Below are 19,140 nucleotides of genomic sequence, written 5' to 3' on the forward strand. Positions count from 1 at the left end.
TATCAATTTGTTCCTAAAAAAATGTTAATTTGGCTGGACTATTATCCGACCGATCCAATTATCCGATACCTTTTATCTTCTAACTGCATGATGAATGCATATATTTAAAATGCACAGTCATTGTTTTATTATAAACGTCATTGATACAGCTTATGTTCTAACGAAAACATGAAGTGTTCAATACTAAAGTAAATAAATAAACTCTTACTATTATGATTATTTACTATAATAAATATTTTCATCTCATTTTACAAGAAAGAATATATAAAAGAATTTATATATGCTCAATATATAATTAGAAAACTATGCATTATTCCTCCAATTTTATAAAATAATTTCAAGTATCACCTATAGATAACTCAACTGATGACCAATCTTATATAAGTGCGGATAACCAGACTCCATCAGTATCATTTCAAAGTAGCTGGAAGAGTGTCATCAAAAGATGGCAATACTAAACTCCTGCTTTCTCAATATTTTTCTTACGATCGCCATCCTTGTGACGTTCCTGCTTTTATACGTAAAGTATAGACGTACCTACTGGCAAAGACGAGGTGTTCCTACCCTACCTGCCCACTGGTTCTTTGGTAACGTAAAAGATGTGATACAATTTAAGAAATCTCCGTCCATTGTGATCGGTGATCTACACAGTGAAGCTTCAGACAACGACGATGTTCTTGGAATTTACATTTTCCACAAACCGTTCTTGTTATTGAGAAATGCGGAATTAATTAAACAGATTTTAGTCAAGGACTTCGATTATTTTCCGGATCGTTATTTCACGGCTCAATCGATTCGCGATAAAATAGGAAGCAGTAATCTCTTCACGATGCACAATCCGGAATGGAGACAAATGAGGTTTCTAATTTTTAAAACGTTTATCAAAATAATGTTTACGAGCATGGCAAAAGAATTTATTGACGAACGTGTACTCTTGTTAGAACAAAAATATCGCCGGTGTTCAGCAGCGGGAAAATGAAGAAACTTTTTCATTTGATCGGCGAAACCGCTGGTTCAATGATCAAATATTTAGAACAGCAATTTTCACATGACGCGAAAACGAAAACTATTTTCGTAAGGGATATTGCCTTGAGATATACGACTGACATTATATCTTCCGTCGCTTTTGGAATTAAAGTAAATTCGTTCGATCCTGAAACGGTACAATTCTTTGAAAAAGGTATTTGTCAAATGTTTTTCGATGCTGTGTATTATTTTATTTTATTGTTTTCTTGCAAGTTTGAACGATCTCACATTTATTGCGTTTCTTCTTTTCTTTTTCGTAAAAGCTCAAGAAGGCACTCGAATAACGTTTCTTCGTGCTATCCAATTTAGCGTTATGTTTTTCTTTCCACAATTTTCGAAGTGGATTGCCGGTCAAATGCTAGGATCGTCTACAAATTACTTCCGTAAAATATTTTGGAATTCTATGGATACCAGAAATATGACCAAAGCTAAGCGAGGGGACTTGATCGATTCTTTAATAGATTTGAAAAATAAAAATGATTTGAGTAAGAGCTAGATATTTAATCTTAACCATTGATTAGCTCTCTTATGCGTGTAATTTGTCTAAAAAAATAATGATTTATCTTTAGAGCTTGAGGGCGATGAATTAGTGAGTCAAGCAGCAATCTTTTTCGTTGCTGGTCGTGAATCAAGCGTAACAACTATATGCCTCACGCTTTACGAACTTGCTAAACATCCGGAGATCCAGAAACGAACGCGAGAAGAAATTCACGAGAAATTGAAGGAACATGGAATGACTTACGAGGCCTTCCAGAGTATGAAATATCTGAATCAAGTTATTTCGGAAACTCTACGAATTTATCCTCCAGCTCCACTTATTGACCGTATTTGTGTGAAAGACTACAAGGTAAATCGACAAATTAGAATAATGATTCGTTATAAACTTGTTCAACGAAATATTTTCTTCGGATATTTCGAATATTAAAATATGAAGAGTATCTTTTTCTTGCGAGCGCGTGTTTAGTTATTATCTAACTATTTTAGTTATTATGTAACAAATAAGGAAACGAATAACTGTTTACTTACCATTGCAAACAAGATCGAAGGACATGCAATTCTTAGCAAACAACACGGATTATTTTCCTCGTAAAAATTTTTATGAAGATCATATTCTCCTTTAATTCGATTGTTATCAAAATTTTGTATTTTATTCGAGTCTTTTATAAGTTTCAAAAATGAAAAAAATATTATATATAGCCACAATAACAGAGATGTTATTCTTTTGTTCTTCTTTTATAATATATGAGTTCATATTATTATCTTATAAGATAAGACAAAAAGAGTCTTATTTTTTGTACCGTTAAAGATCTCTTACACGCTGTAATCGAATATTTCATTGATCATATAACGTTCTAAATGATAGATTTTTTAGATTCCAGGAACTGAGACAGTTATAGAAAAAGGTACACCCGTCTATGTGGCTTTAACGGGTCTCCACCGTGACCCAAGATATTTTTCAAATCCACAGCATTTTGATCCTGACAGATTTAGCGATGAAAATAAAGATAATATCAAACAATGCACGTACATGCCTTTTGGTGATGGACCAAGAGTTTGCGTCGGTAAATATTTATTTAACATTATTTAACATAAAATATTCTTGTAAAATTAATATAATATTGTTAACTTCTACACTTTAATGACATATTCATTGTAGGAGTACGACTCGGTCTATTGCAAAGTAGTATGGCTTTAATTGCGATACTTAAAGATTACGAAATTTCATTAGATCCCACATGCAACGAAGATGGCATTGATGTTCGTAATGTTTTCTTGACAGTAACGGAAGACTTTAGGTTAAATTTTACAAAACTATAAGGAATCTATCGCATTATTGAAAAATATATCTTTTCTTCTTCTTCTTCTTATACTTCCATAAAAAGGAACAAAAGGGAACGTCATAAAGAAATAAAGAATCTATTTAATAAAATATGACATATGTATTTTTTCTATATACAGATATACATTTGTAAATACTATTATACAAAATCTTTTGGAGGCGTTATTTGTTAACGTTTTATTTCGGTAATAATGTTAAATACTTTTTAAATTCGTCAATTACACATTCTCGTGGATTTAATGGGGTTTGTGCAGTAAGATGATCGCTTAAATATTGTGGCATAAAGCAGAGAATACCTTTACTGGCCAACATTGCCCAGTCGATCGGTTGACTGGCTTGTTTAGGATTCACGAAACAATGAGTAATCTTCTTTCCAGTTGGACTTGTATCGTATGGTGGTCTAGAACAAATAACATGTAAACTATAATATGTAATATTATATATAACATATATGACATGTAACAAATAATATGTAAATAATATGAGTTTAATAAAAAAACAAACTTACCGTGCTTGGACAACTTTCCCACCTCCAGCTTCGATTAATCTTTTAAATTGATCGTATTTGTCCCCAGAAGCTAATAACAAAGCAACCATATTGTGAAACGGCCTATTCGGTTCTTTTAATAATCTAAGCCTCCATCTATACGCGGCTGCTGCGATTGTTTCTTCAATTTTGTCACTAGGATCCGGTATAATGCCTTTACTTTTTGGATTCCCCCATTCATATTTTTCTTCCTGCCAATAAGCAATTGGAGTGAAGTAAAAGACTACTCGTAAACATAAAATATAGGTAAAATATGATAACGATCAAGAGAATCAATACTAACATCAAGGAATTTCCCTTCTTGTTCAGAGTCCCGCAAATACATGCAATGTAGAACCCATTTTCCTGATGCTATACTTCCAAGCATTTTTTCATTCCTTGATGGTCTAATACAAAGCAAATGTGTTGCACTTATATCAAAGCAAGCATCTGATGATACGTCACCGTCGAGATCTCTTATCACTTTTTCATATGATATTCTATCCTATTGAGATAAATATAAAATATTATGCATGCATATACGTATTGAATATGTATAATGCATAGATATAACAATTAATATACCTTCATGCCTGATAGCATGAATTTTGGTTTCTTTTTTACTGGTTCAATTTCTTCTTCTAAGGATTCTTCTTCATCATTGTTTATAGTATATCCTTCGTGTGCGATACTTTCATTTTGTTCTCCATGCGTTATCAACTTAGTATAGAGCAACGTTTATAATTACGGTTAATTGATATCAAATATTCAAAATAGAATCGATTTATGAAAAGAACCTACCCGTTTTGAGTGGCTGGGATCTTCCCATACAATAGCATCGACAGGTTGAGAATCTTTTACAATAACTATAACAAAGAATATATATTAAATAATTAGATATTAACAAATAGATATAAATGTACGTACATTTTTGTATAGGATCGGAACATTCAGCGCTATATGTGTCTGCATTCTCTCCGGAAAGAGAATACCTATTCTCCGGAGTACTTGATGCTCTTTGAAGTACTTGATCCAGTTGTGCAATTTGCCTATAAAAAACAAAATCCTATGAAAGGTCTATAAAGAATTTTATACATAAATTGTGAAACACATTTATATATTAACTTACATATTAATCTCATTATTTGGCAGTGCATTATTTTCATCTGTGAATTCTAATTTTTTCCTAATGGGAGTAGTAGCGGTTATTTTGCTATCATCTTTTGCTTCTTCCGGTGCTTCTTTTGACGCTTGATCGTCGTTAAGAGATAATGTCTCATCTGCATTATTCCGCTGTAATGTTATAATATTTATTAATATATATATCAATATACATATATATATATATATATATATTATATATAAATAAAGCATGCTACCTCTGGATCACAAGTCTCACTTTTTAGTTTCTGCCATAACTGTCTTTTAAGTTCTGAAAGAGGCTATAAATTCAACTATGTTAATATCTATTAGATATTTATGCATTATGCACATAATTAAGCAAATACTAACTGTACTAAGTGCCCTTTTTTTTAAAGGAGGTTCTTCTATTTTTGACTCTGGAAAATTATCAACCCATTTTGCCCAATCTTTTCTTGTGTCTGGTGAAGAATTGGGTCTGGATACTTGACTAGATGTTGTTTCTGGCGTAGACATATGAAACTGTGATTGAGGAGTTTTGTTCATAAGTAAACTGAGTCTTTTATTTATTAACGGTTTATCGCCGGAACTGCCATCTTGATTCTATAATATATATTTTTACTAATAAATCGCAAATTAATAATAAAAGAAATATGTAAAACTATATATATATACTTGTAAATTTGATAAATGTCGTTTTGGAGTAATAATGTTCCTAGCTGCTGGTTCAGTTGGTAGATCCATTTGATTTGAGTTCACTTTAAATGAACTTGCGTCTGTTTCGTTAGTTTCAGTTGGTCTTTCAGGAGCTTGGAGGAGGGATTAATATTAAAAAAATTTGTGTATACATATTTAATATGGATGTGTTAAATATTTATGTACCTATGGTTTCTCCTACAAGAAACGGCGTTTCGTCAACCCGTTTCGATTGAACTGCACAGGCTTTTAACCATTCTGCAGTAACAGCTGGTAATTTCCACTTCACTGCAGCGTTATATTTGTTTCCTTCGGGTGTCGGACAAACCAAATGGGTGCTTCTACATATATTTTTTTCAAGATTAGTTTTACGAACGAAAATATCTTGACACCTAAAATTAACAATGCTTTAATACTTGATTCAGTTTAGTTATCTTTAAGGTGTATGATAAGAATAATACATGGCACCCAATTCCGCAGCTAATGTTATAAGATACGTTCGTTCTACTCCAACATATGTGCTCATTGTAATAACACAGTCTGATAATGGAGTAGAATGCTTTTTTATAGATAGAGGTTTATGATAATACATAATTTCAACTATTTGTTCCTGATTTACACAATCTTCCTACAAAAAAATATTAATATTAAAAGATATATCAAAATATAAAAATCGAAATAAAAAGCTTAAACTTACAATAAACAAATCGGTAACGATTTCATTCACTGTATGTTTTAAAGGTGCGCCACATTTTGGTACTACACCATAATCTGGAATACCAGCGAACGTACTTGAAACTACTTTTCCATTCATTGCCATTATAGTTTCAACTACAAAATTATCTTCCTCGTTGAAGCCAGTTACGACAAATGTCAAACCTATATGTATACTTTAGCATTATTTTAGCTCATTGCTATACATATTCTACTAGTGCATTACCTTCAAATAGTCTATCATTCATAGTAGATGTTTGATTAATCGGTACTGCAGTATCATCTGCTGCGAGTGTTATAGATTCTTTTAAGCATTTTTTTTTACTTTCATGATCATCTACCAAGGTTTTAACATTATCTTCTCCCAAAACAAGTGTATCGGGCTTTAAAAATTCTTGCATTGTTTTATCATTTGTTGCATCTGATAATAAATAAGATATATATTCATTTCCTTTATAACAATGTAACCAATTATTTACAGATATTACCAGCTGTATCTTGAAGATAATGTTGAAGTAGATCGGATGATTCTTTCTCTTTTTCTAACATCGCCAATTTTCGGTCTATGTCAAAAGACGGTATAGAAACTTTCTTCGGTTTTTGTAGCATTTGTAAATTCTACAAAAATACATGCACACGTCAAATGCTTATATACTATATTTTTTATGTATTTACCTTCTTACTTAATGGTGATGCTGGTTCTGTAACTTTTTGAACTACAGTATTTTTTTGTCCACATAAAAAATTTTCTTCTGGCGCGGGCCGTTTTAATTTGACACTTTCTTCCAACCATTCCAATGTCAATATGTATGGACTATATCAAATATCCATGGTATTAAATTACAGAATTCTAAATAGATATTTATAGACATTAAATTAACATTATACCATAATCTTTTCGATTTCAGTAGTTTTAGTTCACTAGCTGCTCTGTTTTCGTCCCCGACGACAACGTGTGTTAGAGCGTCAGATATATCATCAAGTCGCGTTGCACTACCTACGTTTAATATTTTGTTAAGTTTATCCCGTTGATTAGAAGCGAATCCAGCTAGGTAAATCTAAAGAGAAAAACAAGAATTGATTAGAGAAATATCATGGGACAATATTATAGAACATGACAAATTTTTTATGTAATTTACGCACATTACAACCATCTAGAAACGGACCAGCCGCTTTAGCTTCACTAAATGTAAGTCTATCCAAGACTGTAGTAGTTGTAGAAACTGAGAAATTTAAATAAATTTAGAATACAATTTATCCTTGTTATAAGACACTTTCGTGCATTTTATAATACTAACCAGTAGAAATGTTGTTATATAAAGTATCGAGGGTAGAAACATTGCTCATTGTTGTTATTGAGGTTTCATCTATATAATTGCCTTGCTGTGTGTCACATGTTATGGAACTTATCGTAGAACAATTAAAACTTTCACATACTGTGCATTAAAAAAATTGTAATATCAGTTACTAATCTATAGATTTATAACATTAAAGAAATATTTTTACCGTTGAACTTTTCTGGAGTGGAACATGCTTTTAGTGTCTTAATTAGGTAGTCTTTAAAAGGCAAAGCATAGCCAATGTTTATACTTTCATATACCCAATTTGGTGTTAAACAAGCAATATTTGCTTTCTTTGCATATTTAAGCTTCTCACTTATTGGACTATTTTCAGGTGCAAGTACAACTTTCACTTTTGCACCATCCAAAGGACCCATAAATATCTAGAAAGAGAATAATAATATAAGACAATAGTTAGGTAAAAAAGAAAATAAAAATTTAAAAAGTTATATATCTTACTCCTCCATTAGTGTTAATTAAACGTTTAATTTCTTCCTTCTGACGTTTTGGAAGATTTGTTGATGTTACAACTAAGTTAAGAAACACAGAAGCTTTATATTTATCAAACATTTTGTCATGTGGTGTAACAAAATCCTTTAAATTCATTTCCCAGATTGCTTCAATCCATTCTTTTGTAACTATTGGTATTTTCATATCTATTGCTGTCTATTAAAAAGAAATAAACATTATGATAAGAATATCTATGTAATTTTACCGATATAAATTTACTTACCTCATATTTAGCAGACATGACAGATGATGTTACAAGATGTGTTACACGACTACGTAACTGTTTTGTAAAAATTCCTCCCATATATTCTACTAATTTTTGTACATGTTCCTGTATTAATAAGATTTTTTGATAATTTCCTCTTTGTTGTGCGTAGAAACAGTTAATGGGTATACCTTTTCTTCTGAAGATAAACCAGAAGCACATACACATAGACCTCTCATTGTTGTTGTATACACTGGGCTTATCCCTTCTGGAATTGGTTCTCCATTGTTAAAACAAACTAATAAACATTTTGGTCCAATTATGCTGTAGAAGTAAAATAACATTATCTACTATTAAAAAAAAATCAAAGTATCATTAAACTATTACTAATTATATCAGTAATTAAGCTCCTACTTACGAACATTTAAATGTTCTTAATTTATTAAATGTATCTCCTTCGAATTTTTCCATTACAAAGACATCAGTTTTGTTAGGTTTCATTTTATTACAATCTTTTTCACTGATCCATATTGGGTGTAAATCATTTTCACAACATTTCTAAAAGATCAATTCATTACATTGTTTTTACTGTTGCTTAAAAGTTATTATTTATGTAAAAATGAATTTACTAACATTGTATGCATGACACATATCTTCACCACAATCATCTTCAGAATTATATTCATTTGATACAATAAAATAGACATTTATATTTACAATTTGGCTCCCTTGACTCGTCATTTTTAAATACTGTCTTTCACTGTCTCTTTGAATCTGATACGATTTTTATTTGACAAATAGATATTCAATGAAAAAATAAAATGTTTATATGTCAGAGACTTATGTTTACACATTACACATTTTATAACTAAAACAACTCGAAAGCTTCATTATTTATTTATTAAAAAATTATACTGCACAAATTATGTTAAGGTTTAGGTATTACCAGTTTCTAATAGTCGTGATGATAGGTTAGATTGCTTTCACAAATAGATTTTAGAAGGATCGCCAATTTTGAAGAGACGTGTTATTTTACGCCCAATAAAACAATATTTAATATTTCATTTAAATTTCTATTTAAATTTTTTGTTAAAATTTTTAAATGGTAAGATATTAATACCACAGTTACTTATGTGGAAGATCTCGCGCCCAATTTTACTACTCAAGTCAATATTAGTATTTCTATAATTATGGTTAAAACTTTAAAAAGAATTTAATTTATGTAGACGAATGTCAACAATTAAATAGTATGTCGTATGTCTTTTTTAAATTAAATATAGTACATTAATATATTTATGAGATAGTTCACAACTCTTTTGTAGCGGTTTTAAACAAGTACAATGTTCGTTCTCATTACAGTCTGAACAAAGTTATAATACAAAATAAAATGAACTACTAAAATATTGTATGAATTACTAAACAGTATGTTTTATTCCGATTAAATATGGAATAAAATAAATATCTATTGCAAAAATGTAATTTTATGTTCCATCAGTTAACAGTGTAATTTATTTTAAGTTTATTAGAGTTGGCATCATTGATTTTAAAATTTCAAAATTTGTGTCCTCTTTCAGCTGCGTCAACGATCATGTGACAAATTGTTTTTGTTTTGTTATTTTCTTTTTAGCATGTTTTATGTGTACAATCTAGCTCCAAGTTTGTAAAATCAAAATTATTCGAGTTTCTCAGTTTGGTATGTAACATTCATACTTACTTTCTTCCATTAAAATTTTGTGCTCGAAGGAGGGAAAGGAATAGCTGCAGGTTTTGTAATATTAAAATAATTTAATTGTATAATTCGATAGACAGTAACACGGTTGACACGAATGACATAATGCCACATCGAAGTTGTTGCATTTGTATCAAGTGCCGGTTGATACAACAATCAAGAACATTATTCGGTCCTCTTACATTCTTAGTAGCTCTTGCAGCAACATTCGCTGCGCATCATTATTGACAGTCAATAATGAAATCATAAATTCAGGGAATAGCTTCTTCGACACCCTTTTTCTTTGCAATTGTTAATTCGGTACACTTTTTCACGTTTCGTTAGCATATAAATATAATTTTCTTGCAATTAATCGAATCACGATCACGCTAATATACATAATACAATGAATACGATAGAAAGATAAAGTTCTCGCCAGTTTACCAGCTCGGATTTTCGTTAATGTATGAATGTAGAGAAAAGGTTAACAAAAAGCAGAGAAGGAAGGGAACACAAAAGTTTCCTTTATCCCGTGATCGATCAAAGTTCATGTCTCATTAAGAAATAAGTATTACATACGAAAACGCGTATTTTGTTTGTATGTAGAACGTCATAGAAATCATTTCTATCACAATACAAAATATTGTACAGAGATTTTCCTGTTCGCATCGATACAATACTTTCGCTTCCTTTCTAGGACATTCAGCACGTTCACCTTGTACACTTTTTACATAGAAGCTCCATAGCATACATAGGTTCTTGTCACTGGCCATCAGACGAAATCGTACAGAAACAGTTTCAACATAGCACATACTCGGCGAGATTTATATCATTCATGATAATAAAAAAGAACAAACAATACCGAAACAATTAGAAACTCTAGCATGGCATTTTCTTCTCCCGTTTGCACTTTGCTTGATTCAGTACGCTTGTATTCCGCACTGTGCAATCATGTATCGCAGAAAATTCATCTAATTCGTCGAAAAAGAATAGTACTGAATCACGGAAAGTAACGAGATCGTTACGCGTTCGGTACGAATCGAAGATGAATATCTACCGGTTAACATATATTGTACAGAGAGAATAATCACGTTCGCGTATGCGAAAAATTGCACAGCAATCTATAACTCCGTGTTTATGGGCCGAGATTGAACATGTACATATAATCGAGAGTGAACCTTAAACTAGACGGATCCTTGCGTCCCTTTCGTTCGCCAGGTTACAATTCACTGTCCTCGAATATATTCTCTTGACAAGACGTCCGAGCGTGGCTCTGATCTAGAGAAACAACTTCGCATGAAAAAGACCGCACTCATCTGGCGTTTTTCCGGTAGTATTATTCGTTACTGGCTCTCCCAAGACCGTCGTTAGACGTTACAGAAATTGTACGGGTTCGAGATTCGCGTGCCTAGGGAAAGATGTGTCCGAGGTCACGCGTTTGGGGCGTTGGTAGCCTCGTCCTCTTTGCTCAGCTCAATCAGCTTCTCTAGAGAGAACTGGCGTGCCCTGGCTGCCCATACTTCACCGTTTGCTAGCACCCTGAAAAGAAAACGATGTCTGGTCAAGAATTTACCGATGGAAATGATATAATTAAAAGTTGTCCGATTATCTGGTTACATACCGTCTGGTGTTTTCGCTAACCAGCCTGTCCGGTGCTCCGTACACCGGCGGATTAGCATAAGGATCATAGCCGAGCACAGAAAGCATCGGCGCGATGTCAGGCATCTCTCTGACCACATCATCCGGAATGTGGCCTACCCACTTGGTCAGTGCCTCCAGATTGACCGGCTTTATGATCTGGTCCGACGACCTTTCCACTCTACATTCCAAAAATACGATAGATTTTAGTCCCCGACCGCTTCTTCATTTTTGTGTCTTGCATTTATCATTTCAACAGAGGTCTCGTCTCTTATTAAACCCTAATTTTTCATCGAACCAATTAAGTACATACGTATATGCTTACTTGCTCAATGGCACGCCGCCTGGCTTGTTAATGAATTCCTCGTGATGCATCACAGACTCGTCCCAAGGAACGTCCAAAAATTTGAGAATCTTCTTCATCCATTCACGCGGATGTAGCACCAGTTGTTCGTACGGAACCATCAAACACTTGTCCGAGCCAATTTCTTTACATTGGCCGTACATTATAGATATCGCGTGGTTCCATTTGATCAACGACTGTCGATACGAGGACAGATCGAATCCTGTTATAGTCACCTGAAAGACAAATCGTTCTCTATATAGTTATAGTTACGTAGAACAACCATCGATCTGTATAGTTATTCGAAAAGGGATATACGTCCTTCGTCTCGTTCGAAACGATAAGGTAATATTCGATCAACTGCGCATAAAATCAACGATCCACTCGATTACAAGATTACGACGAGTTGCTTTTGGATTTGCATGATTTTACATGCTGCCATTACATCTCGTTTCGATTCATTCTGTTTTGCATAAAAGAAATACGTAAATTCCTGTTCGTCCTCTTTTTTCGCTCTCGCTTGTACCGACGAGTACGTCTCATTTTAATATTCGCGAATGAAGTGGGATAAATTTGCATACATCAGCCGAAATGGCCGACAGGGCGGAGGTCGAAGCCTTCGATCGGGCCATACCTTTCTCGAGATAATGGAATGCACGGTGGCACGACCGTCGCGGATCATGAAGATAAACTTGGCATTTGGGAAGAGATCGAGAATGTACGAGCCCATCTTCAGAGTGAGGGGATCCTTGTTGCATAACCGCGGTGCCGGCTCCGCGTGTCGTGCTATTATCTCCAGGCAGAATGCTGCTATAGCACTGTCCATTACCTAAACAATCGATTATTTTCTCATTAATATCGTTAATTAGACACGAAAATCACAGGAGAAGAACATGTCAAATTTTTCATATTTTACCGAGGAATAATTTTAAAATTCAATACGTCGCTCCAATCACTTCGTATTATCAATTTTTCTCTTTTTATTTGACTTTAATATCGAACGAGTCGTTCAAAAGACTTTATTTTGATCAACCGTATAGACGAATCGCTTGCATAAAATGATCTAAGCTACTAAAAATACTCACTTCTTTCGAAATGCCCGCTTCCGAAAGACGCAGATTTTCCCTTTCAGATTTCAGCCAGTGCATCCTCATCTGCAAGATTCTTGGTATCACCCGTGTCTCCTGTCCGCACCTGTCGATGAAAAATTATCCGTGTATAAAATACTCGAACGATGGATTGATTTTTGACGATAATGTTGACCAAGAACACTCAACGTCGGTCGTATCCGCCGATAATTGGCGATTTGTCCGGTGTATGGAACTCACCTGACATCGGGATGTGCATCGAGCATGGCGCGTACCAAGGTAGTGCCAGATCGTGGCACGCCACCGATAAAAATTAGCGGCATGTAGCGATCGTACGCGTATCTCTTGTGATCGAACGGGCCCACCACGTATTTCTGAAAAATATACCCGTCGTTAATATTTATATTTAATAACCGATTCATCAGCGAGGATCGTGAATTAATTATTTCAATTTTTACGTCCATCGAAATACACGACCAGAACTGTTTTTCTCCTTATTTTACAACGGGATTATAATTAAAACAGAGGATTAAAGCAGAGATGGTTATTTTAAGAGCAGAACACGTAAAATCCGATATTTAAGGTCCAGTAACTTTGCGCAGAAAAAGTTTACTCGTTCATGCAGGAAAATTCGGTTTCATATTTTTAGAAAACGTTGATAAAACATAGATTCCCGTATAACAGCGATAAAGATAGACGATAATTTTTTGTTTGGTTTGGTGTTGGTTAGCGAAGACGATAGTAGTTGCTCGGTGAATGATCGAGAAGTTTCTGCTAGCCATGTGCATGTATGCAGTTTGTCGAACGATTTCTTCTAAAATTATGCGAGTCTGATTAAACCTCGGCAACGAAGGAGTTTCTCCCTTGTCCTACAATATCGCCTAACGAACGAACTTTACGAAGATGATACTTCGTAAGCCTCGAACTAGGATCGATACGCTTTGAATTTTGTACGGAGAAATCGTCACCTCTTTTTCGAAACGATGACGATTCGATCGTGGAAAAAGTTCAAACGACTGCTATTACGAAGTTTGTACTTTTCTCAAGTTCGATCTTTTCTCGTTTATTTTCTTATCTTCGAGTATCTTTCTTTACTTAGACCTGTGGATATTACAAACTTAAAAATTATATCATAAATTGTGCTATATCTAAGGGAGAGAGTGACTTCGATCTATGTTTAGCGGCAATTTCTACGCTGTTTATGTACACGGTTGCGTTGCACCTAAATTTCGCGATCGGAGAGACGCAGATCGATAGTTTATCAAAATGTTTTCACAAGGTAAATTTCGTTCTCGGTAAAGCGACCACGTTAATGACTCGCGATAAATTTCACGATAGCCTCTTTTGACGAACGGTAAAATTAACAGCACATTTTATAGGATTTAATTAGCCGCAATCAATGCGAAATAGGATAATATTCCAACTAGCTCGGACTCGATTAAGCGAACATTATACGAAGAACTTTATCGTTTGATCGAATCGTCCATCTATTTTGCATGATTATTAATAAATGTTATGTCCGTTACTCTTCATTTATGTGGCGTACAAATTGAAATTAAATTACTAGATATAATGTTATCACGCATTATCTACACGTGACTCTTCTTTTCAAAATTAACCGAATTTAATACTAATTAAAGGCGTAGCTGGAGATACTTCGCGTTTTGGATTAGACAAACTTTTTCGTACATTATTTTTAAGAATGATTTAATTAATGTAAATAATTAATTCAATTAATTAAGAATGGTTTACTTAAGCGAGTCATTATTTCTTTTGACATGCTTGAAACTTCTCGGTGCGCGTGTATTTTAGGTGCTCCAACTAGATCTCGCAAAGAATACGAATTTCAATGTATATTTTTTTCGCCTTCGTGCGCTACAACAAATAACTTACGTCGTTTCTTGCCCGGCATTCTGTATCTTCCCGTGCTTTTATTTGAAAAGGTCGAATAAACTGGCGTCTGAAACGCTGCCCGTAGAATTTATGCTTTAGGCGGCAACCAGGTTCTAATAAAAACTAGCAATTAACGTTCTAATTGGTAGTTATATTGGCTTAATTATTGTATCGATCGCGGCACTCCGCGATAAAAATAATTAATTGCGGGTTAATTGGAAACACGGTCGTATCTTTCAGAGGTGAAAGCGGTGTCCGCATTTTGAAATTCAAAGGGTAGCGTCGGTGGTTTTCGAGGCGATGAAAAATACACTTTGCACACGGTCGTTCGAGTGTCTAGCGACTTTTGTACTTTTGAAAATACGGCTGGATGTCGGAGCTGACGTGCAACGCGCGGCAAAATTTAGCGATCGTCGGTTTAATTAGCTGCGCGATTAAAATTACACCGGCATGCAAATGAACAATCGTTGGAACAATTGATGTTACGACCCGCAACTCGCGTGTATCACAGCTGCGATCGCGTTGTAACATTGGTTACGATCGCGTAAATAAATCTGTCTAAACGGCCGAGAAAAACAATAAATGATAATATGCATACAAGCTGTGCAATAGTACCGAGTATTAAATGAAAAACGAGAAAAAAAGAAGTAACACTTATTTACAATAGGAGACACCTCGACCGATTTTAATGAGCCTGAAATAAATTGTCAAGATCAACGTACCGAGTAATTTTTCCGTATACGTATAGCCGTTACTTAGTTTTCGAATTATATTTTTAACACTCTGCGTGTAATCGCGTTGTGAGTAAATGTAATGTCGATTTAGGTTTCGTTTTGGTTAGATTTGGATTTGGTAATAAAGAAAAAGCAGATACCTGGATGATGTTCCTATTCTAAATAATAAAAGGATACGAGAAATAGATATAAATAAAAGAAGATCACGAAGGCTGAACAGAACAGGGAAGGAACGTTGCCGTGGTGGATCGCAGAAGGTTAAGGTAGATGGATGATTCCATCGCGATCCCTCATCTACCCCTGTAAAATAAGCTCTTGTTTTGAATAAAGGGGTGTTGTTAGGCTGGCTCGCGTTACGATTTTTTTCTCGCGCGCCAGACATCGTTGTCAGAGGTCGACGTTGAAAACAAAAAAAGGGAGAGAAGAAAGAAAAAGAACAACAGGAAAAACGGAGAAGCAAAAAAAAAAAAAGATAGAAATGAGAAGAAAGAAAAAACTACATTTCGCAATTAGCATTTCTCGGGTAACAGTGGTGGCTTCGCTGTTCGGCCTGCCGTCAGCCGGCCTTCCTATTCTCTTTTGCTTTTAGCATCGAAGCACACGGAGGAAAAGTACGCGTGAAGCTCAACCGACGCGATTTATGTTGCGCGGAGGGTGGTGAGTCTGACAGAAATTCGTTTCTCTTCCGTTGGCGCGCGTTTCCCGCCAGGAACCTACGAATACAACTATGCTCGCTGCTTCGAGCGTGCACGTATTCACGCATGTTGCATCTTCTTGCGTCTCTCGTTCTCTTTTGTCTTTCCCATCCTCTCTGGTTGGTCGACGTCGCGACGCGCGTGCTCTGAAAACTCTCGCAAAAAGGTAGAAAGGTCGAACGCGTTGGCGGAAAGTTTCGAGGCGAACAACCGCGATTTCGTCTCTTCACGGGGACACGCCTCCCACCCCCTTTTCTTCCACGAGCGACACGTTTAACGCTGGATACACGAATCAGCAGAAGCGTTCTAACGTTTTTCTCTTTTTTTTTTTTTAACACGAATAGCCCCGTTTCTATATGATCTGTGCCGGAAATGCGGTCGTGCTGTACACATGTCGGTGGACGATTTAATTAAATTGCTCGAAACTATCAGTTCGAGGATCTTCTTTGACGTTAGTAAAATCAATGATAATATTTCCGTTGCTAGTGGAACGCTCTTTTATAGGTAGATATTACTCGTTCTTCCCTTGAGCTTTCAAATAGCAAGTTAGAAATGGAATTACTGTTTCAATATATTTGTTCATTGATGTATTGAAATTCACTTGATCGATACGATAGAATTGTTTATGATAAGATTCTCTTAATTATTTCAAGGGGTAGCAGCTATTTTATTTTCATGAAAATATTAGAAAAGGGCACATATTTCCCTCGGTAAGATAATGGAACGTCGATTTTTTTTTATTTGAAGGAGAAATGTGAAAGTAATAAAGCCCTGGTAAGGAAAGTGCATCTGGTCGTTAGAAAGACGCAACATTTCCTTTGCCATTTTCACTAGACCAAGCTGTTTGCCGGTCGGATCAAGCACACGCTGTCGAGTTCCCTTTAAAGTTCGTGCTTCTGATACATTATCTACAGGATTTAATATGACAGTGCATCCTTTAACGGGAATCTCTTTGTTTCTCGTTACAACAGTCTCGACGAGAAAAAGTTTCGCCGCTTCGGTTTTATTTTCGTTCATTCTTTCGTTTGCTAACGAAACAATTAGCGAGTACGATCAATCGGCGAACATTCTGCGCTGTTCTCGTCGTCAAGCGATTTTTCGCATCTGTGTCGTACAACCAGCGGATCGAGTGTCTGAGCTTTAGAAAGTTTCTTCTTATCGCTGCGTTATCGTTGGTTATCGCACGTTTTCAAAATTTGATTTACTTCCGCTCCTCTCTGCGCAACCCAAAGGATAATTTCTTGCTTCGTTCTATTCCTCTTCTTTGCTTCGTCCTCTATTATTTTCTCTGATGGTGCGTTCTTTTCTCTTGCAGAGAAAATTTAATAAGTAAAGGACCCGTAGGAAGAACGAAACCAGCAAAAATGGAAATATTATCTTATAATTTAATTTCAACAACTCTTTGATATCTCTCGAGAGGTAGATTTTGAAATAATGATTTTTTTATTCACCTGTCGAGAAAGGATGAATTATTAGAAATACCATCTACTAAGAAGCCTCGATATTCAGCAGGTCCACCATCTTTAACGTTCGCAGTATATTTAAGATGGCTATTCGTATAAATTTCTTATTAAATATATTTTTGTAACCATTATGATATAAATTTCCAGGCTGATTTCAAATTTGGTTAATATAACCGCGACATTTGTGTCCCGTAACAGTGCCGATAGAATTTCAAAATGTTTTATATAACGCACACGATATACACACGAAAGATTTTTATGCTAAATGTCCAAATACTTTCACGAGCCACTGACTACATGTAAATCAAGGCGTAAAAAATTTCCCCACGAAGAGGGCAGCTTATGCTAATCGTTTATTAAGTCAAACGCGTCTTCGAGACGTGTCTCATCGATTATTGGAGAGGGAAAACTTTCACGCCGATAATAGGACTCGATTAATCGATTCATTCTGCTCAGCGAAAGATCGGTTAAAAGGCAGGAGTTCGCGATTATGACAGAGTAATTAGTCGGATAAACCCACATCGGAGGCTAAGCCGCAATTTTCTTGCTAGTTCTCGGTTTCTTTTTCGCCTTTTTTACTTCGACGAAAATGGAGAATGACGGCGCGAAGTAACGTCGGTTGACGTATTTCTCGTCGCGACTAATTTCGACGAACAAAAATCCAATTTCAAACTTTCCACGGCATAAACGAAGTTCCAAGGAAATTTCTGTCCTCTCGGAACCCACAATATGAGTTCATAGCGCCCGTTGCGTTCCGACTTCCCTCGTAATCTATGCATAGAGACGCGTGCTACGGTTGTCAAAGCAGTGGCAACTGACCTGGAATTTCGCAAGAATCACGTATTAGAATGCACCGTGTGTATGTCTTCTGTTTTTCTTTCGAATTCTATGAAGCCTATAGAGGCCAGGAGCGTTCGTTGTTCCATCGTTGTTCGTCGTTCGATCGATTTTCTCTCCTATCTCATCATCCTGACCCTTGCCCCTGTTAATTAATTGCTTTCATAATGCGCCACCGTTGAAAATTCGATTAAAAGTTCCTTGATTTTACCGGACATCCGTGCGACGAGGTAAACACGGTCCTCTTGTGAGAAAATGGCGTGAAAATCGCGCGAGCCTTTACTGTCTTACTCGAACGTTGAATTACGCACGTTGAATGGAAGGAATCGCTTGGTAAAACATCGACGAGTTAAAGCGGTTTCTCAGTGGGGGGGATGGAAGAATCGCAAAACGAATAAAGTTTCTGCCAGGCGGATATAAAGAGTTTTATGTACGAGCATTGCATTCTTGTTGAATTAGAGAGGAATTTTCGGGTGGTAAAACAAAAAGTTGGAGGAAATTTAATTTCTGCAGCGTTGAAGACGGGCCTAGACAACGACCGGGTATAAGGAAAGGAACAACTGGGACGCGGTTAATTCGCACGATAAAATCCGACTGACGATGCTATAATTGCGTCTCGCCTAATTCCAACCCGGATCTCCATTGAAAATCTTCTCGGGGAACTCGTAGAAACACTGTAAAACGACCTACGACCCACTTCATGCCTCAGCGGTCGTACTGGAAGTTCGTTTCTTTAGACTATTA

At 35.4% G+C, this 19,140-nt stretch overlaps 3 protein-coding genes across 6 annotated transcripts in view; 1 reads left to right on the forward strand and 2 right to left on the reverse strand.

Annotated features, from left to right (window-relative positions):
* Nucleotides 1-388: 388 nt before the first annotated feature.
* On the forward strand, nucleotides 389-2,988 carry LOC126865045 (cytochrome P450 6k1-like). The gene is made up of 6 exons (XM_050617106.1): nucleotides 389-858; nucleotides 942-1,180; nucleotides 1,290-1,511; nucleotides 1,596-1,873; nucleotides 2,399-2,588; nucleotides 2,684-2,988. Exons 1-6 carry the CDS (start codon nucleotides 446-448, stop codon nucleotides 2,842-2,844), a joined length of 1,503 nt encoding a protein of 500 aa, XP_050473063.1. The 5' UTR covers nucleotides 389-445; the 3' UTR covers nucleotides 2,845-2,988.
* Nucleotides 2,947-9,264, reverse strand: LOC126865042 (DNA topoisomerase 2-binding protein 1-like). 3 transcript variants are annotated; one of them, XM_050617098.1, is made up of 26 exons: nucleotides 8,944-9,264; nucleotides 8,631-8,865; nucleotides 8,416-8,555; nucleotides 8,189-8,321; nucleotides 8,016-8,123; nucleotides 7,742-7,948; nucleotides 7,449-7,665; nucleotides 7,241-7,378; nucleotides 7,086-7,165; nucleotides 6,831-7,000; nucleotides 6,618-6,756; nucleotides 6,431-6,560; nucleotides 6,169-6,363; nucleotides 5,926-6,107; nucleotides 5,690-5,856; nucleotides 5,415-5,620; nucleotides 5,208-5,341; nucleotides 4,905-5,135; nucleotides 4,772-4,834; nucleotides 4,522-4,685; nucleotides 4,320-4,441; nucleotides 4,194-4,258; nucleotides 3,978-4,112; nucleotides 3,697-3,897; nucleotides 3,375-3,604; nucleotides 2,947-3,266 (listed from the first exon to the last, which is right to left on the reverse strand). In XM_050617098.1, exons 2-26 carry the CDS (start codon nucleotides 8,736-8,738, stop codon nucleotides 3,044-3,046), a joined length of 3,888 nt encoding a protein of 1,295 aa, XP_050473055.1. In that variant the 5' UTR covers nucleotides 8,739-8,865; nucleotides 8,944-9,264; the 3' UTR covers nucleotides 2,947-3,043. The 3 variants fall into 3 exon arrangements, with proteins under 3 accessions (XP_050473055.1, XP_050473058.1, XP_050473056.1); XM_050617101.1 differs by lacking the exon at nucleotides 8,944-9,264 and having other exon boundaries at nucleotides 8,420-8,555; nucleotides 8,631-8,642; XM_050617099.1 differs by lacking the exon at nucleotides 7,086-7,165 and having other exon boundaries at nucleotides 6,831-6,939; nucleotides 8,631-9,264.
* Nucleotides 9,265-9,762: 498 nt separating this feature from the next.
* LOC126865049 (protein-tyrosine sulfotransferase) overlaps nucleotides 9,763-19,140 on the reverse strand; it is a 181,405-nt gene continuing 172,027 nt past the window's right edge. For both annotated transcript variants that reach the window (XM_050617111.1, XM_050617112.1), the window contains 6 exons: nucleotides 13,015-13,148; nucleotides 12,772-12,880; nucleotides 12,321-12,515; nucleotides 11,669-11,922; nucleotides 11,327-11,524; nucleotides 9,763-11,244 (listed from right to left, as the gene is read on the reverse strand). In XM_050617111.1, the coding sequence (XP_050473068.1) occupies nucleotides 11,136-11,244; nucleotides 11,327-11,524; nucleotides 11,669-11,922; nucleotides 12,321-12,515; nucleotides 12,772-12,880; nucleotides 13,015-13,148 (999 nt within the window). In that variant the 3' untranslated portion in view covers nucleotides 9,763-11,135. The remainder of the gene's footprint in view (nucleotides 11,245-11,326; nucleotides 11,525-11,668; nucleotides 11,923-12,320; nucleotides 12,516-12,771; nucleotides 12,881-13,014; nucleotides 13,149-19,140) is intronic.

The sequence above is a fragment of the Bombus huntii genome, chromosome 4 (genome assembly GCF_024542735.1).
Source record: "Bombus huntii isolate Logan2020A chromosome 4, iyBomHunt1.1, whole genome shotgun sequence".
In the NCBI taxonomy this organism is placed as follows: Eukaryota; Metazoa; Arthropoda; class Insecta; order Hymenoptera; family Apidae; genus Bombus; species Bombus huntii.